The 27,474-nt window shown below is 42.2% G+C and overlaps 1 protein-coding gene across 1 annotated transcript in view; it reads left to right on the forward strand.

Annotated features, from left to right (window-relative positions):
• Positions 1–27,474, forward strand: part of LOC135090637 (apoptotic chromatin condensation inducer in the nucleus-like) — a 107,173-nt gene that overhangs the window by 34,183 nt on the left and 45,516 nt on the right. The window contains 8 exon segments of the mRNA XM_063987578.1: positions 7,760–7,931; positions 8,034–8,653; positions 8,764–9,064; positions 9,758–9,826; positions 10,200–10,329; positions 10,875–11,107; positions 11,247–11,861; positions 11,863–14,535. Coding sequence (XP_063843648.1) covers positions 7,760–7,931; positions 8,034–8,653; positions 8,764–9,064; positions 9,758–9,826; positions 10,200–10,329; positions 10,875–11,107; positions 11,247–11,861; positions 11,863–12,192 — 2,470 coding nt within the window. The 3' untranslated portion in view covers positions 12,193–14,535.

Raw genomic sequence — 27,474 nt, forward strand, 5'->3', positions numbered from 1 at the left:
GGGTATGGGTGTGCGTGTTTATTTATTTGCGTATATTCTCATTTACTTATTTGACATGGCGGGTTGTCACTGCAGACACTGATAAACGTGTTTTTTTTTTCATGGAGAAGTTTTTATACATGTGTGTGTGTGTGTGTGTGTGTGTGTGTGTGTGTGTGTGTGTGTGTGTGTGTGTGTGTGTGTGTGTGTGTGTGTGTGTGTGTTTGTAGAAGGGGGGTGGGGAGTGACGATTCATTGATTCCGACGCCAGCAAGATTAGTGACGTCATTCCGTGTGTGGATGGCGGAGGCTTGCTAATTATCGTACACTCTCGTATCCACACTTACTCCACATATACATGCATATCCACCATTCACTCACACTTAGATAACAAAACATCCATCATTCCTTAATAATCTGCTTTAAAACACACAGTCGATGCAGCACAAGGCGTGGGTAGAAGGAAGCGTCGCGTGTAGTTATCGTGCGCGTGGCAAGTGAGTCTGCAAGCCGCCCATTCATGCCGCAGCAGAGTCAGTATTGCCGTCACCACGCCCACCAACATTCATCTTTAAGGCAGTCCCGCCCCGCGCACGGCATACGCCCTTCCCTACCTCCCAAATTCTTCTTTAAGCCATCACTGGATTTATCATATTTTCCAAGCCTTCAAATCAAGTGTTCGTGACGCCTCGTGAGTTTTGTGACAGCTTAAGCACGTCGTGGTTACGGTGGCGTGTGACGGAGCGGTGTGGCAACTCTTCCATCCCCCCTCGTCCCTACTGCTCCCAGAGACTGCAGAGTCCAGAGTAGTAACACAGAGAAGACTTGGCAAGGCGGGGTGTTGGTCTCCGTCACTCCCTGTATCTGGCCTCTACGTGACTACTCAACCATTGCTTGGTGTTCATTTTGTAAGAAGGATATTCACTGATTAGCCGTGACGTGAAGGACAGTGTACGTTCAGCGGATAGCGTGACAATCGCCGCGTGGACAATCGTGTAATATATGTCCGTGGTGAGGCGACGTCACTGCTTCAATTTTTGGCCTAAGCCGACCTTCTCTCTTTAGTGACATGGCTATCACGTCACTACTGGCCGCTACCGTGTGCCTGTCGGGTGGCCGTCATTCCAGCGAGATGAGCTGACCGTGGCACCTCACTCCAGTCACACCAGCCTCACGCCACGCCACCGTCGTCCGCGATGCTTCCCTGGTGACATGAGGCGCTGGATTTCACACTCTATCATCTAAACTAATTTATGTGATTCCTGAAAACTACTTCTTGCTACACGACTTTCAGAACTTGACGCGAGAAGTAATCGGATTAGTTTCTGCGTGAAAGTCTTTTGTCCCGCTCAGCCATGTTTCACTATCAAGACCCACGCTGGCGGTCGGGGTGAGGAGAGACACCAACCAACGGGACTCCCTATCAGAGCCACGCCTTCCCGCTTCTGTCTTCCTCCTCCTTCGCTTCCTTCACCCTCTTGTGTCGCTCCGTGGGATGTGGTGGCCATCCCCGCTGCGGTGACATGTGGTGGTGTTGTTCTCTCTTTAACTGTGATAAAGCCGGGTTTCTCCGCGCCACCAACCTTTGGACACTGGCGCCCAACCCGCTCAGAACCAAAAAAGACGCCGTCCACCCTCACAACTCCGCCCTCGCCACACCTGCCTCCTTCTGCGACGACGACAGGTACCTCCTCTTCCTCCTCCTCCTCCTCCTCCTCCTCCTCCTCCTCCTCCTCCTCCTCCTTACTTACGCTTCCTTCCAATTTAACTGTAACTTTAAGGCTAATTTGCATATAATTTCTCTCTCTCTCTCTCTCTCTCTCTCTCTCTCTCTCTCTCTCTCTCTCTCTCTCTCTCTCTCTCTCTCTCTCTCTCTCTCTCTCTCTCTCTCTCTCTCTCTCTCTCTCTCTCTCTCTCTCTCTCTCTCTCTCTCTCTCTCTCTCTCTCTCTCTCTCTCTCTCACACACACACACACACACACACACACACACACACACACACACACACACACACACACACACACACACACACACACACACAACACTTCGCCACTTATCCAAATGTCACATGCTGCTGATGTATTAAAATTTCGCCATTTCACGCAATAGCCTCGCTGTCCCTGACCACTCGCCGGTGTGTTGTGGAGGACGTTGTGTGTGTACTGCCTGCTTCACTGAGTCTTGGGGAGCTTGGGTGTTGCATTTCTGGCTTCTTTTATGATTGTATTTTTCTGCCTTTTTTACTTGATTTCTTTATTTTTTTTCTTTCTTTTCCTTTCTTTTCTTTTCCTTATCTTTGTTGTTGTTGTTGTTGTTCTTCTTCTTCTTTCTTTGTTTTTTTCTTTTCTTCTTCCTTTCTCCTTTCGTTTTTTTCGTTTTTTTTTCTTTCTTTACTTCTTCTTCTTCTTCTTCTTCTTCTTCTTCTTCTTCTTCTTCTTCTTCTTCTTCTTCTTCTTTTTCGTCTTTATTTAATTTTCATCATCATCATCATATTGCTCTTCTTGTTCTTGTTCTTCTTGTTCTTCTTCGTCTTGTTCTTGTTCTTCTTGTTCTTGTTCTTCTTGTTCTTTCTCTTCTTCCTTGAATCCATGTTACGTGTATTTTTAGCTTGCGTAATTATTGATATTTGTATTATTTTTGTATCCCAAGCCAGTGTTGGTAATGTTCACGTTTTTCTAGCGATACCTCTCGTTTAAAAATGCATGCATATTCACATTCCATTATTTACTGCATGTGATATGCTGCTTATTACGCTGACGGTGATAAACTTCAGCCGATAAGACAATTAATGACCAGGAGCTTATTACAAAGAGAGCAGCAGAATGCGTGTTGATGTTTTGCTTTACGTGTCAGGGGCAGATCATAAAGGGAAACCTGAAGTAGATGAAGAAAAATCGTTATCTCATTTGTTAAAGTTTAAATAGAATGCATATTTGAACCTAATGTCAAGGAGAGAGAGAGAGAGAGAGAGAGAGAGAGAGAGAGAGAGAGAGAGAGAGAGAGAGAGAGAGAGAGAGAGAGAGAGAGAGAAATCATGAAATGAGAAACATCTAGAATAACAGAAATGCGTCACTCCTTTTTTTTTTTTTTTATGAAATATCAAAAGACGTCATTAGAACAGATTCAATAGATACACCAAACATATGCACAAAAAATCGTCTCCTTCATCTTAATACTCAAAAAATTCTACTTATCAAAAGGAAACGGATCAAGAGAGAGAGAGAGAGAGAGAGAGAGAGAGAGAGAGAGAGAGAGAGAGAGAGAGAGAGAGAGAGCTACATAATTCCCGCCTTTTTCTCTGTTGCGTAAACCAAACAAAAGAAACACACAATCGGAATCTCCTTAATGCATTCCTCTCCTCTTAAGGAAACACACGAGACGACCCCACGCCTCTCCTTGCAACACTTTAACACTCCGCCGTTTATTGTATTCCATCCAGCCAACACGAGACCCAAAACAGCGTTCACCTTCACTCATGAATTTTCGGCAGTTGTGACGCTTCCCCCGCCCGCCACGTCACAGACACCGGTGACGTCACGAGCAGGAGTGACGTCGACGCCTGCGCAGAAGTGTATTGATTCAGAGGCGCCGAGGAGCAGGAGGGAAATATGATACGCTTGTCCTCCTTTTTTCCTTCTCTGTGTTTTCTTATGATTCTTGAGTATTTTTGGAAAGATGGTATAAAAATAAGTAAGTAGAAATATGCGTGTGCGTGTGTGTGTATGTGTGTGTGTGTGGAGGGTGGGGTGTCAGAGAGAGAGAGAGAGAGAGAGAGAGAGAGAGAGAGAGAGAGAGAGAGAGAGAGAGAGGGGCAACGACTTACTAATACACGTGCTCATCCTTTCCATTATTTTTCGTCTTGTGTTTTCAAATTGTTTTTTCTTGTCACATTATTCCCCATTTTTTTCACTATTTGATATTACCACAATTAAAATGAGAAACAGCTACTTATATATCGCTCTCCTTTGTGATATTTTTAATCTTCACTTCGTTAATATTCATGACAGAAGATTTATTGACTGTCGAAGTACATAAATAAATAGAAGTGTTACCACATGAAATGGAATCTTCTTTGTTTGTGCAAAAACGTGACACAAACAAGTCGAGTGTGTTTTGTTATTGTTTTGTTTGTGTGTGGATTTGTCTAATTGGTTCGTACTTTGCTCATTGTGTGTGCTTCCTTGTTTGTTGTTTATAAGAGAGTACATAATGCTTTCTTTCTCTCGTTACAATTTCTTTTTCTGTGTGTGTGTGTGTGTGTGTGTGTGTGTGTGTGTGTGTGTGTGTGTGTGTGTGTGTGTGTGTTAAAAAGCGTATAAAAAAAGTCTACACGTATTTTTTCTTGTGTGAGTGACCGGGTACACACACACACACACACACACACACACACACACACACACACACACACACACACACACACACACACACACACACACACACACACACACACACGTACCACTGATCTATAAATGGCAAGGGTCAACAGCGTATTAGTATTACTGTTTTCTCATTCCTCAGAAATACATGCATGGTTATTTCGTATTGTGATTAGTAGTTGCTTTACATAATACGAGTAGAAATCGTAGTAGTAGTAGTAGTAGTGGTAGCAGCAGCAGCAGCAGCAGCAGCAGCAGCAGCAGCAGCAGCAGCAGCAGTAGTAGTAGTAGTAGTAGTAGTAGTAGTAGTAGTAGTAGTAGTAGTAGTAGTTGTAGTAGTAGTAGTAGTAGTAGTAGTAGTAGTAGTAGTAGTTGTTGTTGTTGTTGTTGTTGTTGTTGTTGTTGTTGTTGTTGTTGTAGTAGTAGTAGTGATAATAATGAAAGTGGTGTATGTAACTACAACTACTACTACTACTACTACTACTACTACAACTTCTACAACAACAACAACAACAACAACAACAACAACAACAACAACTACTACTACTACTACTACTACTACTACTACTACTACTACTACAACAGCGACAACAACAACAACAACAACAAATACTACTACTACTACTACTACTACTACTACTACTACTACTACTACTACTACTACTACTACTGCTAATAATAATAATAATAATAATAATAATAATAATAATAATAATAATAATAATAATAATACGACTACTACTACTACTACTACTACTACTACTACTACTACTACTAATAATAATAATAATAATAATAATAATAATAATAATAATAATAATAATAATAATAATAATAATAATAATAATAATAATAATAATAATAATAATAATAATAATAATACGACTACTACTACTACTACTACTACTACTACTACTACTACTACTACTGCTGCTGCTGCTGCTGCTGCTGCTGCTGCTGCTGCTGCTGCTGCTGCTGCTGCTGCTGCTGCTGCTACTACTACTACTACTACTACTACTACTACTACTACTACTACTACTACTACAACAACTACTACTAATGCAACAACAACAACAACTACTACTACTACTACTACTACTACTACTACTACTACTACTACTACTACTACTACTACTACTACTACTCTACTATTACTACTAATGATAATAATAATAATAATAATAATAATAATAATAATAATAATAATAATAATAATAATAATGCAACAACAACAACAACAACAACAACAACAACAACTACTACTACTACTACTACTACTAATGCAACAACAACAACAACAACAACAACAACAACAACAACAACAACAACAACAGCTACTACTACTACTACTACTACTACTACTACTACTACTACTACTTTTACCACTACAATTATTTATGTTTGTGCTGCTCATAGTAGTGATGACAGTGATTATAATAATACGAGTGATCTCGAAAATAATAACATTAGTGACATGAGAAATAATAATAATAATAATAATAATAATAATAATAATAATAATAATGATAATAATAATAATAAAGACATAAACAACATAGCTTTAACACCATGAAATCACACACACACACACACACACACACACACACACACACACACACACACACACACACACACACACACACACACACACACACACACACACACACACACACACACACACACACACACAACAGAGCCACGAGACCAGGAAAGACACGAGGCACAGTTCCAAGTCTTCATAATCTTACTCCTGGAAAACTAGAAGGCGACGCGTCCTCTTTCCTGGCAAGCCTTCCCTCTTCCCTCAGACGTGAAGACGAAAACACTCCCTACGAATGCTACGACCTCCCTTCTCCTTTCTCCCCCAAAAATGACGAAGTTCTGAACGCGAATTAGTAGGAAGAGAAAGTTGGACGTTAAATCGTTGCATGTATTATAAGAAGGAAGAGGAAGAGGAGGATGAGATGGTGAAGATGAGATTGGTATCTACGTACAAGACAATAAGACAGTTAAATAATTACATATATTAAAAAGAAGAAGAACAAGATGAGGTGATGAAGAGCATGCAGTTAAATAATTACATATGAGAGAAGGAAGAAAAAGAGGAGGATTAGGTGGTGAAGAAAAGACTGGTGTTTACTTATATAATAATCAAAATAATAGTGAAGCAAATTGAGGAATGAGAAAATGAAACAAACAATGAAATGATAACATGTATTCATACAAGAGAACGAAAACAAGAGAGGACGAGGATGTGACTCAAAACAAAGCCACTTCTTGATGCAAATTTTAAGTAAGAAATGAAAACAGAGAGTAGAATAATTACATGTGTCCTTGTGAGAGAAGGAGAACGAGAAGGACGAGGAGGTTGTAGAGTAAGAGAGTGAGAGTGAGGAGAAGGAATGGGAGGAGGAAGAGACGCTACCTTAGCAGGAGGAGGAGGGAGGGAGGAAGACGGAGAGAGGGAGGAGGGACAGTAGAATCAATAAGGTGCTATATTTAGAATGTGAAGGGTAGGAGAGGAGGATGGGGAACGAGATGCAGAGAAGGAGAGAGAGAAAGAAGGGGGGGTTGATAAAGAGATAGACAGGAGGAATAGAAAACCGATCAGTCAGGGTAATCAACACACACACACACACACACACACACACACAGACACACACACACACTGCGTCATAGCATATATGTAGTAAATCAGATTTCTTGCAGAGTTGGCGTCATTTTTATTTTAAGAACATGAATAAGGTTTCTCTCTCTCTCTCTCTCTCTCTCTCTCTCTCTCTCTCTCTCTCTCTCTCTCTCTCTCTCTCTCTCTCTCTCTCTCTCTCTCTCTCTCTCTCTCTCTCTCTCTCTCTCTCTCTCTGAAACTTAATAATAGAATTTTACATTAATAACAACCACAACAGCAACAACAAAGGCTGAGGAGAAAAACTTGGCTGCGTCGTAATACTATCTCATTTGGGTCGAGAGAGAGAGAGAGAGAGAGAGAGAGAGAGAGAGAGAGAGAGAGAGAGAGAGAGAGAGAGAGAGAGAGAGAGAGAGAGAGAGAGAGAGAGAGAGCACCAAATGCTACGTAAATATATGACGTTACTGGGCACGTAACCTTTGTGTCCCTGACGTGGTGTGTCCCCGTGACAACCCTTGTCTCCGCCGCCTTCCTCCCGCCGGCCCGTGTCCCTTGCCGTGGCGGAGGACGGGAGAGATGCATGCTGATGTACCGTCCCTTGCTCCCCCCCGCCTCCAATACCAAGCTTTATTAGCATGGAGGGAGAGCTAGCCAAGGCTGCCTCACCTCCTCCATGGTAGTGTTGGTGGTGGCGATGACACCTTGTTGCTATGGGAGCGTCATTGCTCGCCGCACATGGTTTCCTTAACTGCCTCACTCCACCACGCACCCTCCCGCAGGAGCAGCCGCAGCGGCAAGAGGAGCCAGCGGTCGCCGCCCGTCCAGCGTCAGAGGTGCATCCAGCTGGAGGGCGGCCAAAGCGAGGAGGACGGCGCGGCGGCCCCCCAGGGCAGGGCCGTCTCCCGCCCACACCCACCGCCTGCCCCAGACTCCCGGCCCTCCCACATTGAGGTAAATATTGGTGAAAATTGTTGGGGTCACGAGGTGCATGGTGCGGCGAGGGAAACCTGAGGTCAGCAGGGTCCAGACATCAATTCTTTCTTTTCCTGGCAGGGTGACGTCAGCCGTGTGCCGGCCGCCTCGCCACCGCCTGAAGTGCCGCTGGTGGTGGTGGCCACAGCAGAGGGCGGCACCCGCACCCAGGCTCTAGGAAGGTCCCGAGGGCGCCTGCAGCACCCGTCAGCCTACAGCCTCACCTCCGGCAGTGGGGAGTCGCGCGACGTGCCCCCGAGGACCCACGCCTATCACAAGTACGGCAGCGCCAGCTTTGACTTGGCGCGGCCCAGCCGGCACGAAGGGGCTCGTGCCGCCTTCCACACCACCCGCAGCAGCTTCGAGGGTGACCGCCGGCTCTCCATGAGCCTCGGGGGCCCGCGGGCGGCAGCTGAAGTTCTCCAACCGGTGGTCACCCTTGAGAAGAGCCCGGGCGCGGCGCGGCGCTTGCCCTCTATGGAGGCGGGCTCGCGGTCTTGTGGCGAGAGGCAACTGCCGGAGGGTCCGCTGAGGGGTGGCTTCAGACGCAGTAGGAGTGAGAGAGTGGGCGGCAGTTCTGCGGGTGCCTCTCCTGCTCGCAGCGAATCCCTGAGGGTGAGCAGGACGCGGCCGCACCCGCAGGACGTGGAGATGACGGAGCTGTGCGCTCCCCGGAGGCTACTGGCCTTGGATGAGTACAGGTAGGCAGTGCCTGGCGGTGCAGCGCGGTACAGACAAGTTGCTACACGGCCTTGGGTACAGCTTTGCTTGCCGCCACGCTACCGCTAATTCTGTCTTTCTCTGTCAACAGCGGCGGCAGCAGGTTGTCCCCGCGGGCAGGCAGCAGCCCCAGTGGCGGGGCGACGGAGAGCGCGGGAGAACCTTTGCTTAGCGGCAGCGCGATGGCGCGATACTCATGGCGCACCGCAGGGGATGTGGCAGCGCTCAGACAATCCTCGCTGGAAAACAGCGAGCTGGAGGACTTAATGGAGAACAGGCGGCACGTGGAGCAACGGCGGCTGAGGTTGGCGGCGGACTCCACCACGCCCTCAGACGAGGATGAGGAGCCGAGGGGCAAAGTGCGCTACAACGACACCGGCTCCCTGGAGCAGGTGAGGCGACGCCCCTCTGCACACACACACACACACACACACACACACACACACACACACACACACACACACACACACACACACACACACACACACACACACACACACACACACACACACACACACACACACACACACACACACACACACTAAATCGATGCATTACCTGCCCCACACACACATAACACTTACACACTTGGAAACAATACAATACTCTCTGGCTGTATCACATATTTATTTGTATTCCCTCTCTCAAATTTTGTTGATATTTCAGTGCATTTCACTTTTTTGGTTGTTTCTCTAACTTTGAATTTATCACTTTTGAATTTGTTAATTTGAATTTTATTGTTGTTGTTATTATTACTATTATTATTATTATTATTATTATTATTATTATTATTATTATTATTATTATTATTATTATTATTATTATTATTATTATTATTATTATCATTATTATTATTATTATTATTATTATTATTATTATTATTATTATTATCATCATCATCATCATCATCATCATCATCATCACCACCATCATCACCATTATCAACATTGGTATCTTCATGACTCATCCTGATCACCTCCCTCACCCTCACCCTCACCTGGCCTCGCCTCACACCTGTCTTACTTGCTATAATGAGAATAATCTGAACCCTGGACCTCGTGACCTGACCCAAGGTGACCCGGCAGGTGAACGAGGAGCTCGCTGACCACCTGGACGAGCCGGACCTTACCTCCAGACACTCCCAGGAGATCAAGGTGAGTTAATTACGTGTTACCTGCTTTCATTTGCAATACCAGCACCGTCACTACCATCACTACTATTATTACTTAATTTAACCTAACCTGTAAGAGTTTGTCAAAAGTTCCCAGTACCACCTCTGCTTCTAGTTCCACCTTCCACCCTAACATAACCTAACCCACCAATATTATTACTACCTCTAATCTAACCTAACCTAATCTAACTTAACCTAACCTATACTGTTACTAATTTAACCTAACCTAGCCCACCACTAATATTGATACTAACCTAACCCAACCTACTATTATTACTACTATTAACCCAACCTAACCTTACCTAAACTACTACTATTACTACTATAACCATCAGATTTACTTTCCCCTCTTTCAGGTACAATGTCGCGCCCTCTGGCAACTGAGAACCACTCTGGAGGAGGAGGACCCCGACGACCAGGACTCAGACTCCGGGAGGATGGAGATACACAGCTCCCCTGACCGCCACTCTCCTGGACGAGCCTCAGGTGAGTCTTGGAGACTTATTCTGCAGCACTTCTGTCCGCACCTCCATTACTTTTAAAAGGCTCTAGCTGAAGTTGTCTTGGCTTTTAAGGGTGTTATTATGGTTCTAGTGACAGATTAACAAGATTTCAACATTAATAGGAGAAACATTCTTGGGAACCGAGCAATTCATCCCTGTGGCCTTAGAAAATATTATAGTCGTAGTGAGAAAGCAAAGCGTTTCTAAATACCAACCTTGAACCCACGTGTGAGATGTAATATTGAAGTTTTCTTGTAAAGGCCTAGGCGAATAAAAATAGTTTTCTGTGTGTGTGCGCGCGCGTGTCATTGCCTCTAAGCTTATCCAGACGCACGCTCGCTCACGTTCGCGCGCGAGAACCACAAAAGAGCAACGTTAAAATTAGATCCTTTACGTCAGAGCTGGTACTGAGGTGCCTGTAGTGGAATTTTCGTTTTATTTACCGTTGTTTACCTCTCCCTGGCGGCTGGCGCGCTCCACACACACACACACACACACACACACCAGCTAAAACAGCCTGCCCTTCAGATCTGGACAACGTGACCAGCGCCACCAGCCACACCACCTCCTTCGAGAGCAACACAGATGCCATCGTTGCGGGTGAAGGAGGCGGCGACGGAGGCACGGGCGGAGAGCCTGAGGTGGAGGTGCCCCGAGAACATGGCCAGAGCGAGGCGGAGGTGAGCCAGACTCCCATCACACTGCCTTCCTCTGAAGCAAGACGAACCTCCTACAGGGCCATCCTTGCCAACAGACTCAAGGTAAACATTGAACAACGCGGTAACTGACAGGTTGTTCTTTGCTGGTGGAAATCTGTTCTTACCGTTGTTTACATGATGCTTTGTGGCTGTTGATCCAGCAGCCATCCCTTGTGCCTGTACTAGGTGTCTTTCCTCCCAGCAGCTGGACGCCGCCAATCGCCCCACGCTGTCCTCGGAAAACAGCTTCGACTCTGTAGACACCGAGTGTTCCTCCACCACGGACCTGAGCCGCCCCGAGGTGCTCACCACTAGCTTTGACTCTACGACGGACTGTCCCACGGACTCCACCAGCGACACTCACTCGCACCGCCTGCAGCAGATGAAGGCAGACAGCGGCTACCGCAGTTTGGAGGCCAACAATGGCCGCCCGCCCAAACTGAGCAAAAAACAGATTCACTTCGTAGAGGACAGCCTGGAAACGCCCGTAGACGACCCAGAGAGAGACCGCAGCCGGGAGCGACAACGAGACCCTGACTCTCGCACTGAGTCTCGCGAGGACATGGGCGACCCGCAGAGCAAGCGGGAACGACTAAGAAAGGGCGTGGCGCAACTTGAGCGACGCTGGAGTGGCAAGAGCCATACGAAGAAGAGACGCGAGGCGCTGCGCGAGAGGCACGCCTCCTTGGACACAGCGCTGAGTGGCTCCGTCGGCGGCTCCCTGGAGGGCGAGGGCGCCACCACGGACGAGCTTAGTGGTAAGAGGTCAGTGCTGGCCAGATTCCTGCGGACGCACCGCTACCCCCGCCGCCCACTACCGCCTGCTGCAGCGAGACTATTCCATTGACGAGAAATCCGACAGATTGTTCAAGGAGTTCAGCCGCACGGAGGTGCCCCTCGAGTGGGAGCCGCCCGGCCGCCGCGGCCCAAGGCTATACTCCGGTCGGCGCCTCCATCGCCACCTTGATGCCGAGGGCTCGCCGAGGTCACACCGCCGCAAGCTGTCGCCGCAGGACTCCATAGAGGAAGAGGACCAGGTGGCAGCGGCGCTGTGGGAGGGCGAGGCGTCCAGACCAGAGTCTTTCGCGGACTCCATCGGCTGCGACGACCTGCCCGTCTCCTTCGCCGTGGCCGAGGAGGTGGAGTGACCCGCGCCATGGCTTCGCAGACGAGCACTGTGTCGGGCCGCTCCTGACGCGGCTCACAAGCCCCTGTGAGACAGGAGCGAAGGCCCCGCGACGCCCCAGCCCGTCACTGAAAGAAGTACGAATGTGCGTGAGTCCCGTCTGAAGGTCATCGTGGCATATCCTTTGGTTTAAGAATCTCGTCGACTAGCTTACTATCGTTACCTCTTCTTCGTGGGACGCGCCGCGCGGGGGGCAGGGGTCGGGGGGTCGTCACACAGGGGCGGCGAGGAACACGACACAGTGATAAGGTGATGAACAAGACAATAATGAAAAGCACAAACTCACACGCTCGTCTTTTGTACCAAGTAGTGGAGGGAAGACTGTGATAGCGGCGCCGGGCGCGACGCGACACACCAGCGTGGCGGGGAACAAGATGCGGTGACACGCTCTCAGAATAACAAGAAACTGAGATAATCCGTGACAAGCACAAAATACAAGAGAAAATGCCAATGCAAGAATAGTATTACAAACAAACCGCACGTGCTAAGGAAAACAAATCTTACCTAAGTAGCAGAGTGACTAGTGAGTTGACCGAGGTGAAGGACACGGCGAAGACAAAATAAAATACGTAGGAACCGTTACTACGTACAGTGAGATATTGTTAAGTAAATAAGTGTACATACAAATACTCCTATACACAAGACTCTGAGGAAACCATTACTCGTGAGGATATTTATATACACACATAGCTGACTGTATAGGTCCCAAAAATTATATAAGAATTATACTGAATCTTGAGTGCCAGGTGAGATTATTAGAGCGTGTGTGTGTGTGTGTGTGTGTGTGTGTGTGTGTGTGTGTGTGTGTGTGTGTGTGTGTGTGTGTGTGTGTGTGTGTGTGCGAGGTCTCTGCAATACTTACATGTGATCACTTATAGACTTAAGATTCTAGATTTAAGTAAGTGACGTCTGACTTTTTTTTTTTTTCAATCGACTGATTTTTTTTTTTTTTTTAGGCTGAGAGAGAGAAAAGAATAATGAAGATGTGTGGAATTATTAAGATTATTACTACGTAGTTGCGAGTCAATTCAGTAAAAATAATTGATAATCAGCTGTACAGACTTGCCTTTTAACTCTCTCTCTCTCTCTCTCTCTCTCTCTCTCTCTCTCTCTCTCTCTCTCTCTCTCTCTCTCTCTCTCTCTCTCTCTCTCTCTCTCTCTCTCTCTCTCTCTCTCTCTCTCTCATATCTTTAGTGTCTTGCTATGAAATTCTGTGTAAGAACTGAGGCCTTTCCGTGCTGAGTGTTAATTTGTATTGCTGAAAGAAGGTTTGATGCGAATAATGATAATAATAATAATAATAATAATAATAATAATAATAATAATAATGATAATAATAGTAATAATAATAATGATAATAATAATAATAATAATAATAATAATAATAATAATAATAATAATAATAATAATAATAATAGCAACAACAACAACAACAAGAACAGCAGCAGCTTTTAAAACGATAATAAAATATATCCCTGCTATTTTTCCTCTAGATCGATTAAGTCATTATTTCTTATTACTGTTATTGTTACGATATACCTTTTTTAATTAATTTATTTATCTCTGTGAAAAATATGAACACAAGTCAATTCTCTTTATGTATTTAAGTATTCTTCAAATATTTCCTCGCCCATTCCTCCTTCAGCAGACAAGTTATCGCTCAGTATGCCGACTAAGATTAAGTTAGCAGCTGTTAGAAGAGTAAAAAATAACAATAAGAACACGTAACAAAACGAATGACAACACCCGCTCGTCCGCCAAAGCTGAGGCTGCCTAAGATCAATACTACGACCACAAAAAAAAAAAAAAAGAGAGAAAGAAAGAAGAACTCGGAGACAATAAAAAGAAACCAAACTTGTTCTCCTGTTCGATAGTCTTAAAAAAATGTGTTCTCTATCATGGACAAAATTGATGCCTTATAAGCCGCAGCGGACGAAAATATTAGTAGAAAAAGATAGAAATTTGTAGGTCCCTTTCAAGATGTAATAATATTAGGGATGTATTTTCCTTACTCGACGGATTTCACAAATTTCACGCCCTAGGACTTGTTGGGCCGTGACTGTTACCCTTGTAGGTAGATAGAGTCCTGAGGTAAAAAAAATATATATTACGGGTTATCAGCATGGAGACTTTTAACCCTGCTTTTATGGAGAGTAAGGGGGCGGGGCTGGAAGAATCGTACATCCGGCAGCGGGGTGAATCTTATCGCCGTTTGTTTACATCCGAGGGAAAAATGTCGTACGGTTGTGAGCCCAGCACGTGTAGTGTAGAGGCGTGACCATATAATTTCTCTCCTCCCATTCAAGTATGTTAATTATTTAATTATCTTTCTTTTTAACTCTGCTAGCATCGTATTAACGTGACGCACAATAACAAGGAAGCTCAAAGTGTAAAGCAGTATTTTATTAGGTAGTTCTACTGTGTTTGTTCCATTGATGCAGTTTCAACCAATACAACAGACGTAGTTACCCTAAAGTTGTAGATCTCTTTGTTTGAAGTATTTCTAGCCCTTTTTCACCATAGAAAAGGGAGAAGGAAAGTGGGTTTATTGGTCGAAACTGCATTTTTATTATAGTATTTATTTATCTATTTACTTATTCATTGTTTCATTTGTTATTTATCTTCTTGCTTATTTACTTTTTTTTATTTATAGATATTGTTTATATGTATATTTATTCTTATTTTTTATTTTTATTTATTTATTTTTTTTTATTTATTTTTTTTTTTTACCAATTTTTGTGTCCCTATAACTTGTGAAGGCGGGGTTAGGAGCCTCCATGCACGCCACAGTAAGTCGGGATCAGGTGCTGGTGTTGTTTGACTAATGCCTCGGTACAATGGTGTATCAGAAATGGTAAATCTTTAGTATCATACAAAATATCCATTTTTCTGTGTCATTTTCCGTCCCTGTAAAATTTCATATATTCTTTAGAATTTTTTGTTGAAATTCTAGTGTCATACAGTACTTAAACTTTATCTTCACATGGTTAACCTTCCTTCACTTTATATATATATATATATATATATATATATATATATATATATATATATATATATATATATGATATATATATATATATATATATATATATATATATATATATATATAATTTCATAAATCAAGTTGCACTGATTTGAAGACAAAAGCCATTTTGAACCTAACTCACATAGATAAGAAAAGTATGCAAGTAAAATTGATACAAAGTTTTGTTAAAAAATTCCATGTCTGAGTGAACAAATGGAGGAACTTGGTCAAACCTCACCTGCACCTTACAGTCAGGAGGGAATATCTTATCTCAGCAGCCGTATGATTGGGTGTGTGCATACGTGATCAGTTCTCTTACTTTCTCCTTTGCCGAGTTTGCCCTGTATTATGGCATCCCTGAATGTGCCATCCTTTATTACCTCTCATTCTGTCATTACTGCATCATGTGTACTGTTGAGTGCCCATTCAGATTAATCAGGCACCAGCAAAAATGTCTCCCTCAACTTCTGTATATTATATGACACTGAAGTCATATAATCAGGGTTTAGATCAAAGCTGGACAAAATATCTGTTTTATATTAGTACTACATAATAGTCAGTTTTATCAGATATTCAGCCAGTAAATGTATATATGAAGTTACCACACATATATGTTATGATAGAGACTAGTATCTAGTAGAATCTGAATTGAGTTTCTCACTGATAGGAACTCTGATTTGGTGAGATTCCAGCCTCTCTCATGACATATAGCTTAATGAATCAATAGTACAGTCATGGTCTGAAGTTGGATAACCTTCCTCAATCACTTTCAGTGTTTTTTGCATTTCCCCTCTGTCTTCTTAAGAACAGCATCATCTGACACGTCAGCACCTTATCATAACTTTCTTTAAGGGGGTTCAGTGGGCATTGGTATCTTCCAGGGTGTTTTCATGATTATAATGATAGCTTAACAAGTATTCTGCATTATAATTAAAAACACCCACAGGAACCCAGCTTTATTATCTCTGACACTTGAAAGTAAATCCTTATGAGAGCCAGAACATTTATATTGCCCAAGTCTTGATCTGTTGACAAGATCCTTACAAAGCCTAAAGATTGATAGATTCCTATCAGGTCAGTGAATTGAAGATTGAGGGAAGATGCTGAACATGGTGAAAGTGAGTGTGGTGTGTGATTCAACTAGTGACCACAACTGTGCCCACCACAGCAATGTGTGTGTGTTCATTGGTTAGGCAGTAGACAAGGACTACCATAACACTACACACCTATTTGCATCCTTATTCTTCACTTGTTAATCTACTTATACTTAAAAGTTTTCCTTGAGTGTTTCTTTAGAGTTGAACAGTTAATGTGTTCAGAAGCAGATGGATTTTTGAGCCTTATTTTGTCCCAAACTCCCTTTATGTGGAGTCTAAGATCAAATAGAAAAGGATTAGATGCTTTCTGACAAAGGAGAAAGATATAGCTGAACATGATTTTATTCTACTTATTTTAAGGCTTCTTACATTATTTAAAAAATATCTAAGGCCTGAGAGTAAGACTAGAAATTCTCACTTTCACACTGTCAATGAGTCATCTTGTGTGATCTCCTGACCTTACTTGCCCAGATGTGCCAAAATACATTTGTAAAACTTAAGGAGTACACTTAGATAATGTGCCAGTCTGTAGCGAACCAACCAACATGCATCTCACACTTGTGTATTTCACTCCTGAGACTTGCACACCTCCTTTATTCCTCCAACACAATGAGTTTCCCCTTTGGTCCTCAGCAAGGTTGTAAATGATTCTTGACTGCATGAAGTGTTCTTTTATCTTTAGAAGCTTAATCACAATGTCATTAAACAAAATATTCTTGTACTGCTGTATATATTGATGCATCCTTACCCTGTGACAGCCATGCTCTCCTCTGTACTCTGATTGAGGGCAATACTGTGTTGGAGAATAAAAGGAATGCTAGGTGTCTAAGTGCTGCCCTCTTTCTGCCATAGACTAATTAAGCCTTGTTCAGTTTTGATAAGGTATTCAGCTTTTCCATGATCACTTGTACACCTCCTGGTGTTCATTTGTCTTATAGTTTTTACATTATTAACATTCCACTTGCACTAGTTAAGTACTCATTTTGTCAGGAAATTGTTTTGATTATACGATATCACATGTTTATCAAGATTACATTTTGAAATATGCATCTTTGTGATGTTCAGTTAGATTTAAATCAAAACTTAATACTGTTTAGAGGAATTATTCATCATAGTCATCCATCTTTCAAAGTATTCACATCCTGTTTATTATTATTATTATTATTATTATTATTATTATTATTATTATTATTATTATTATTATTATTATTATTATAAATATTATTACTATGCATTATCATTATTACTGAGACCTATTAGTGATTGCTATTTTTTCACATATCATGAAAACTATCCCATTTTTATGTATTAGAACATTTAGGTTTGCAATAAAATTATAGATTCTTTTGTACAGTGAGGTGGCGGATTCACTGAGTTGAGACAAACTTTGTGAAAAAAATGTACAACACTGAAGGAAGGAAAACAAACACTATCCAGCATCTGGGTAGTGCAGGAAAGTACTCTGTGTGGACGATACAAGCAGAATTTATTTGTACTTTTTTATTAATTGTGTTGCAGACTTCAAGTATGACCCTAGGAATGTACATAGATATGTTTCCAAAAAGTGTACATTCTTCCGATAGCATTCAGGTTGTATCCTCAGAGTCATCTCCTAGCTGTAAGCCACCAGTGAAATCACAAATACCATATACAGCATGGGTTACTGCAGATTACTTGTACTGACCATGTAAGCTGAGAGCCAATATATTTTTTCTCCCCCTCTCCCTCTTAGCCTTTAAACCTCCATTTCATTTGTCCATTGAAAGGTATGTGACTAAAGAGCAAGAAGGAACTGCAAGAACAATCACATCTCCAGAGTTAAAAAAGAAAGGAAAAGACACACAGTCCCTATATTGAGTGACAGATTAGTGTGTGTGTGCTTGTGTGTGTGTGTGTTATTCACATCAACTTTTCCTACAAACCACAGACTGAAAGACACATCCAAGACTCTATAATATAGAGTCTTGGATGTCATTAATGCATCCAAGAGAGTAATTCTGCATCTATAAGATTCATACAAATCACAAATGAACATCCTCAACTCTCTGATTTGATAGTTACCACAAGAATGTGATCCAATCTGCATATATCTCCTCTTTTCTCAGCATGACATTGTCCCATCTTACTCTACTACTAATTATGAATCACCTATATCGTGATTTCCTTGTTGCATCATGAGACCCTTCTTCATTTTTCTCATTCTTCTCAGGTCTTTCATGTTACAGACATCTAAACTTTACAACTGTTCATTTTCTCTTTGATTTCCCAAACAATTGTGCTTTATGTGCAATCCATTCTTTCTTTACAATTTGAATCTCTTAGGCAAGGATACAGTTCTGTCAAGAGTGAGTTTAATTATTTACCTATTTGTGTTTTCAGCACTGAGTTAAGTTCATAACATTTGGTATTTAATGCTAAGTCATTCATATCTTTCTTGAATTTGTGTCATTTGTGCACACACACACCACACACACACACACACACACACACACACACACACACACACACACACACACACACACACATTTACTGTATCTCTATTTTCCTTATACATGTGTGTGTGTGTGTGTGTGTGTGTGTGTGTGTGTATGTGTGTGTGTGTGTGTGTGTGTGTGTGTGTGTGTGTGTGTGTGTGTGTGTGTGTGTGTGGCTCTCTCCTGTTTACATGGAGGGAGTACCTGCTCTTATTCATGATTCATTATCACCTGGTTTATTGTATTTGATAACAGAGTATGAATTTTGATCCCCTGGGCCAATCCCACCTCTTTCTGTTCATCTTTATTGCTGCTACTGTTTGTCATTTCTTCTCTCATTAATTTTCCATCCTGCATGAATGAATATGCATTGCTAGGGATTGCAATAAGGATCAAGATGTGGATGACAGTGTAGAAACAAACCCTATTGTACATAAGTATGTAGTACATTTAAATTTTATACCAATATAAACCCCAAAAATACATTCTTACATGCATACAACATAAGTCATTCTATTATGTATTTTCAATTCGCTCAGTTTTGAGTATCAAAATATAGAGAAGATACATACAAACATCCACAAATCTGAATAGCAAGATGCATGTATATTTAATCATGTATACTCTCTCTCTCTCTCTCTCTCTCTCTCTCTCTCTCTCTCTCTCTCTCTCTCTCTCTCTCTCTCTCTCTCTCTCTCTCTCTCTCTCTCTCTCTCTCTCTCTCTCTCTCTCTCTCTCTCTCTCTCTCTCTCTCTCTCTCTCTCTGCTTACCTTTCTTTTCTCCTTCTCTTTATTACACCTTTATTCATTTCCTTCCCTCTCCTCTATGTCTAGTTTCCCTCATTTTTGTTATACTAAATTATTCTCTCTCTCTCTCTCTCTCTCTCTCTCTCTCTCTCTCTCTCTCTCTCTCTCTCTCTCTCTCTCTCTCTCTCTCTCTCTCTCTCTCTCTCTCTCTCTCTCTCTCTCTCTCTCTCTCTCTCTCTCTCTCCCCTTCTCTCCTCCAAGAAGTGTGCAAAATAAAACGACAATTAACCTGTTTCTCTTTGTCTTTTAAACCAAGCTCATGATTAATTACTGCTGGTTAAGAAGTGAAGTTATGCTCTCCGGTGTATAAATAGAGGATATGATAATCTACTTCTAATCCATTTTCATGTTTCGTATTCTCTTGCATGTCTGTTATAATACTTAGGACAATTGTCTTCTCTCTTTCTCTTTCTCTGTGGGAGCTAGACATATGGTACTGAGGTAGATGGTACTCAGGTGACATGATCCTTAAGTCAGGTGATCATCAAGACAGAAAAGACTGAGTACAAATTGGCCTCAAGATGTTTGACAGTGAGTCACTTGGCACTGAACCCACTCGTGCCATAAACTGTCTCGACGATGAGACTTCTTGACCACAGGCTTGGTGAAGATATGGACCCACGCACGCTGAACTAGTATTGTACATTCAGCCATCCATCCATCCACACACTAACACCCCACATCCATTAGCCCATCCATCCAGCCACACATTCACACCCACCCACTCAACTACTTCAGTCATCCAGTCATCCACCCACACACATCCATTAGTCAGTCCATTCACCCACCCATTCAACCACTTCTATCCATCTGTCCATCCAGCCATCCACCCACTCACATCTACCCAAACACCCACATCCTTCATCCCATTCATCCAGCCACTCACTCACATGTACCTACTCAACCACATTCACCCATCCATCCACCACCCACTAACTACAGACCCAGCCACACATCTCCATCCATCTATCCTCCTATCCATTATATACTAACTCACCCACCTATTCACTCTTCTATCCACCCATCCACATCCACTAACCATCCACCTTACAACACTTATATCCTACCATCCACTGCTCAATGAACCACTCATCCACACCCACAAGTACCATTAATCCATCCACCTACCCATCCATTGCCCACTGACCCTCCAACAACTTACTCGTTCATTCACATCATCTATTTCAATCCAACCATCAACTCACCACATCAAACTCACCATACACTCATCCACTCACCTGAAGCAAACTTCATCACCCACCCCTCAATCAGTTGCCCACACTTTCCACCTACTCACCCGCCCAGTGACCTACATATACTCAACCACACCTACCCATCCACCCAACCACCTACCCATCTACCCAACCACCTACCCATTAATTCATGCACTCACCCACTCACATGCACCTATCATCCATCTGTCCATACATCCTTACACTGACACATTCATCCACCATTTCCCTTACCCACCTGTCTACTCACATACAAACAATAATTACTCCCAGTGAGGTCTCAAACACTGGACCAGGGAGTAGTGTGAACTTGTCAGTAGTCCAACTGTGACCTCACTGAACATTTTCCCTTTGTGTCTCATAACACAAGGGGGCAGTCACAGCCTGCCCTCTAAAGATAACTCTCTTCCTTCACACAAAACTAACTACATGCACCTAATTGCACACACACACCCTTTGCTCAAAATTCTAAATTAAATGTGGCAACTCTTACACCATCCTCAGAGTCTCCAACTGGGGAGGGGACCATAAATGTCCCCAGGTCGGACTTCTATAGAAAGAAGTCCAGGGAGTGATATCTGGGGAACAAGGTGGCCAAGGAAGTGAGCAATCCCTTCCAATCCACCACCAGTCTGGAGATCAATTTCTGCAGATGTTTACCTTGACTGAATATGTGGCACCACAACTGGGTGACCTTGAACAAACCATAATTTTCCAGCACCACCACATTGGGGACTGCATGTTTGTGGGTTCCTAAATCAAACATTTCCAGACTAGTGGTGGATTGGACAGATGGGTCACTTCCATGGCCACCTCATTCTTCAGATATCACTCCCTTGGACTTCTTTCTATGGGGCTATGTTAAAGATATTGTGTCGTGAACAAATATATGGGACATCAGTGACCCAATTTGTATAAATTTTTAGACAAGATTTAGTATTGATTACTATCTATGATATTAATAGTAGCTACTTGGCACTTCTTCCTCTCAACAATTTCCTTTTTTTCAATGTAAAACTATAGGAAAAGCATGTTTACAAGCAGTGGGTGTTAGTGGGTATTGTCAACGATTACTTTAGTGATCCAAGCCAACCTAAGGTTTCAAGGCTGAACCACAATATACTTATAAGAATAGTTAATAGAGCATGGGCTGCACATTAACCAAAGGATCCTGCTGACTAGTTCTTCGAGGCGAGTTATAATGATGTGGAAATTTAATGATGCAGACACTCACTGAGGAAATGTGCTGAAAATAAACATTACTAGATTTGTTGCAGTTTCCTAATGCGATTGGTTCTTTCTAAATCAACCATGACTACCTCGAGATGATACCTGGACAGTTCTTCTGGGCAACTGTTACCGTTGGAATCAAGAAGCATTTTGTATTTTTTATAACAAAGCAAGTGGATTTATTGCTTCAGGAAAAAAACTTGGTTCATAGATGGCACCTTCAAAGTAGTTAAGAGTCCTTTCCATCAACTCCTTTGAATACATTGCCTTGTAAAATGCAACAGTAACATGAAACAACTTCCTTTGTGCTTTGTCATCATGTCTGGTAAGAAATCAAAAGATTACAAAAATATTTTAAAATCAATTCTTGAACTGTTGCCAGAGGAACCCACTATATTGTTGTTTGTTGTTGATTTTGAGGCAGGCTTGTGGAAGGCTCTAAGGTCTGTATTTGAAAACTTGGTGATTCACGGTTGTGCTTTTCAATTTGGACTGACACTGTGGCAGAAGGTTCAAGAACTGGGCATGCAAACCTCCTACAACAATAGGGACAGTGTCTAGGAATAATTAAGAAAAGCTTTTGTGCTTCCGTTTTTGTCTCAAGCAGACATCCAGGAAAGTTTTAATGAACGTGATAGGAAGGCTGGTGTAATTGGACCCATTAGGGAGTTTATGGACTATGTTAGTGATACCTGGTTACATAGCCAAGCCTGGAAAATTGAAAACTGGTCTGTATTTGAGCCAAGCCTGGAAAATTGAAAACTGGTCTGTATTTGAGTGCAGTGTGAGAACAAATAAAGATGTTGAACCATGGCACCATAAACTGAACAAAAGAGTGAAAAAAGGTAATCTTCCATTTTATCTTTTAATAACCCTTTTATACTTAGAAGCAAAAGACATTCCAAATTAAGGAAAGCTGGTAAAAGAAAGTAAGCTAAAATGATATCAGAGACGGCATATTTTAATATGCCGTCTTCAGACTGAAGGATGCCTGATGAAACTATGGGAGAAATATGTTGAGAGGAAGTTTACCACTAGCCAGTTATTGTACAAATGCTCAGTTGTATATGCACTGGTATATATATATATATATATATATATATATATATATATATATATATATATATATATATATATATATATATATATATATATATATATATATATATATATATATATATATATATATATATATATATATATATATTTTTTTTTTTTTTTTTTTTTTTTTTTTTTTTTTTTTTATGAGGGGCACTGAACAAGGGGAAAAAAAAAAAATACAATAAAAAAAAGGCCCCCTGAGGTGCTGGTCCCTGAACCAAGTTGAAAGCAGTAGTCAAAAAGTACAGGATAAGTGTCTTGAAACCTCCCTCTTAAAATTTCAAGAGTTCAGGTCATAGGAAGGTGGAAATACAGAAGCAGGCAGGGAGTTCCAGAGTTTACCAGAGAAGGGGATGAATGATTGAGAATACTGGTTAACTCTTTTATTAGAGAGGTGGATAAAATAGGGGTGAGAGAAAGAAGAAAGTCTTGTTCAGCGAGGCCACAGGAAGAAGAGAGGCATACGGTTACCAAAATCAGAAGAGCAATTGGCATGAAAATAGCAGTAGAAGATAACAAGAGATGCAACTCTGGGGCAATGAGAAAAATGCTGAACACAGTCAGTTAGAGGAGAGGAGAGGAGTTGATGAGACAAAAAACTTTTAACTCCACCCTGTCTATAAGAGCAGTATGAGTGGAATCTCTCCCCCCCCCCATACATGTGAAGCATACTCCATACATGGACAGATAAGGCCCCTGGAGGGCTGGAGGGATGAGAAAAACTGGTGGAGATGACTCAGAATGCTCAACTTCATAGAAGCTGTTGTAGGTAGGGATGAGATGTGAAATTTCAGTTTAGATTATAAGTAAAGGATGGACCAAGGATGTTCGGTACAGAAGAGGGGATAGTGGTCAGGAAAGTTGTGTCAAGTTGATAAGTTTTTGAGGTATTGAACAATACTAAGTTTGCTCTGCCCCAATCAGAAATTTTTGAGAGAGATCAGAAGTCAGGAGTTCTGTGGCTTCCCTGCATAAACTGTTTACGAAAATATGTGGAAAAGTACAGAATATCATTAGCATAGAAGTGGATAGGACAAGAGGTTTGGTTTAAAAGATCATTGATGAATAATAGGAAGAGAGTGGGTGACAGGACAGAACTGTGAAGAACACCATTGTTAATAGATTTAGGAGAAGAACAGTTACCGTCTACCACAGCAGCAATAGAACAGTCAGAGAGGAAACTTGAGATGAAGTTACAGAGAGAGGGATAGAGAGAGGCAAGGCAAGGCACAAGCACAGAGGCACAGTTTCAGAGAACAATAGGAAGGACCCCATCAGGTCCATAAGCCTTCCAAGGGTTTAGGCCAGTGAGGGCATGGAAAACATCACTGCAAAGAATTTTAATAGGTAGCATGAAGTAGTCAGAGAGTTGAGGAGAAGGAGGAACAAGCCCTGAATCATCCAAGGTAGAGTTTTTAGCTTTTTTTTTTAGTTTGAGTGAAGAGTTTAGCTTTAGAGATAGATGTGATAGCAGTGATGCCATCTGGTTGAAATAAAGGAGGGAAAGAAGAAGCAAAGTTATTGGAGATATTTTTGGCTAGATGCCAGAAGTCATGAGGGGAGTTAGATCTTGAAAGATTTTGACACTCTATTAATGAAGGAATTTTTGGCTGGTTGGAGAACAGACTTTTCATGGTTCTGGGCAGAAATATAAAGCACATGAGATTCAGATGATGGAATGCTCAGGTACCTTTTGTGGGCCACCTCTCTATCATGTATAGCACGGGAACAGGCTGTGTTAAACCAAGGTTTGAAAGGTTTAGGTCAAGAAAAAGAGTGAGGAATGTACGTCTCTATGCCAGACACTATCACTTCTGTTTTGCACTTGGCACACAGAGACAAGTCTTTGACATGGAAACAGGAATCATTCCAAGGAAAATCAGCAAAATACCTCCTCAGGTTCCCCCAACTAGCAGAGGTAAAACACCAGAGGCACCTCCACTTAAAAGGATCCTGAGAAGGGATTGGAGCGATAGGGCAAGATACAAATATGAGATTATGATCAGAGAACCCCAATAGAGAAGATAGGGTGACAGCATAATCAAAAGGATTAGAGGTTATGAAAAGGTCAAGAATGTTGATCATATCTCCAAGATGGTCAGGAATACAAGTAGGGTGTTGCATCAATTGCTCTAGGTCATGAAGGATAGCAAAGTTAAAGGCTAGTTCACCAAAATGGTCAGTGAAGGGAGAGGAAAGCCAAAGCTGGTGGTGAACAATGAAGTCTTCAAGAATGGAGATCTCTGCAAAAGGGAAGAGAGTCAGAATGTGTTCCACTTTGGAAGTTAAGTAGTCAAAGAATTTTTTTAAAGTCAGAGGAGTTAGGTGAGAGGTATACAGCACAGATAAATTTAGTTTGAGAGTGACTCTGTAGTCATAGCCAGATGGTGGAAATGTATCAGTCATAACAATTATTATTATATATATTCATCATTCATATATTTCATTCCACATGTGGTGTATTTCATCATTCATGTATTTTACATCACATGCCCAAGTGGCCAGCCTCAGTCTATTTTAACCTTTCTCCTCCTTATCGTGGTCCTGAGGGAATACCACACCTTCTTTCCCTACATCCCTGCCAATCCTTAGGGAAAACATCTACATTTGCCTTCCTTGTCTTCTTCACAGGGCATTGGTCAGAATAACAACCTCTACCATTGGCTCCTTCACCCCATTTCCAACCATCCCAGTGGTCATTTCTCCATATCAGAGGTTGTATCCTGATCCATTTCTCTCACATAAATAGAGCTGTATGCATGGCTAGACAATCAGTCTGTTCAGTTCATCATCAGTCTTCAGAGAGTCTTCAGAGAGAGTCAGACTAGATCAGTTCATGATCAGTTCGTCTGTAATCAATTGTGTTTCAGTATCACGCATGTACATTCTGTCCATTATTAAATCAAGAAGAACTCTTATAAACTGTGTCTTTTACTTGCACAAATCAGCAAATTCCAACCACTACCCACGACCTCCACGCTACCAACAATATCAGTCTACTACCTGGTCCTCCAGAGAAGCCACCACCACACCAAGCATCCTCATCTGATCCAGTAGTGGCAGTCATCTCAACAAAGGCAGCAAATATCTCATCATCTAGAACAGTGGGTTGACAAATTATCTATCTGATCAATGGTGGCCAAATCTATCAAAAACAGTGGTGTCAGTGGTGTTGTGCTATCATTCCTATTTCTTTTTGTCTCATTACAAGTTAGATTTTGTTAACTCTGGCACCATCTTTGTTTGTCCTTTCTATATTCTTTTAACACTCTCTCTCTCTCTCTCTCTCTCTCTCTCTCTCTCTCTCTCTCTCTCTCTCTCTCTCTCTCTCTCTCTCTCTCTCTCTCTCTCTCTCTCTCTCTCTCTCTCTCTCTCTCTCTCTCTCTCTCTCTCTCTCTCTCTCTCTCTCTCTCTCTCTCTCTCTCTCTCTCTCTCTCTCTCTCTCTCTCTCTCTCTCTCTCTGTGTGTGTGTGTGTGTGTGTGTGTGTGTGTGTGTGTGTGTGTGTGTGCAGTGTAGGTGAGGGGAACACACAAGTTTGACTATATTTGCATTGCTTGGGTGAGAGAGAAATATTACCATAATACCCAAAAGAAATACGAGAAAAATCAATAATTAGTGGGCAGTGAAACAGCATTACTTTAGTGGCATACAAATATGAAGATGGTTTAGGTTAGGTCAGATCAGGTTAGGAAGTGTTATGCTAAAGTGGCATACAAATATGAAGACGCTTTGGGTGTGGCAGGCAGTGGATTCCCTATCCGGCAGCAATGTTACCTCCCCCACAACCCTCACCTGTCCCATGTTTGCACCCCACTATGGTAAATGAGCAGTCCCATCAGTACCAGGATAAATTTTGTGTGTGATGGAAGTAAGACAAAATAGAATAGCAAGGATAGCACTGCATGCATTAAGGCACCAAGGTATTCAGCAGAAAAACCTGAGAAATGATATGGGATGAAGTATATTCAGGTAAAGGTACAGGAAAGCAACCTGCCAACCAAGTGGTAAGTAAAAGAGGCAAGGGAGACTGGCTTACAAAGGATTCCTCTTCTCTTATAGATTGACTCATCACAACCCCATTACTATTGTAGTTTATTTCAGGTATTAACCTCTGTTGCACCAAACTTTTCATTTCTCTTTGTCGTTTTATGGATCACATTGTGAGACACTTCTGCACTGCACTTCCACCACCTCCAAAAAGCCCTTCTTTAAGTTGCATGTATTTTTAAGGGTGGTTTTACCATGCCCACACCCAGTACTCAAGATCTGAGACTGAG

This window comes from Scylla paramamosain, chromosome 35, assembly GCF_035594125.1.
Source record: "Scylla paramamosain isolate STU-SP2022 chromosome 35, ASM3559412v1, whole genome shotgun sequence".
Classification (NCBI taxonomy): domain Eukaryota; kingdom Metazoa; phylum Arthropoda; class Malacostraca; order Decapoda; family Portunidae; genus Scylla; species Scylla paramamosain.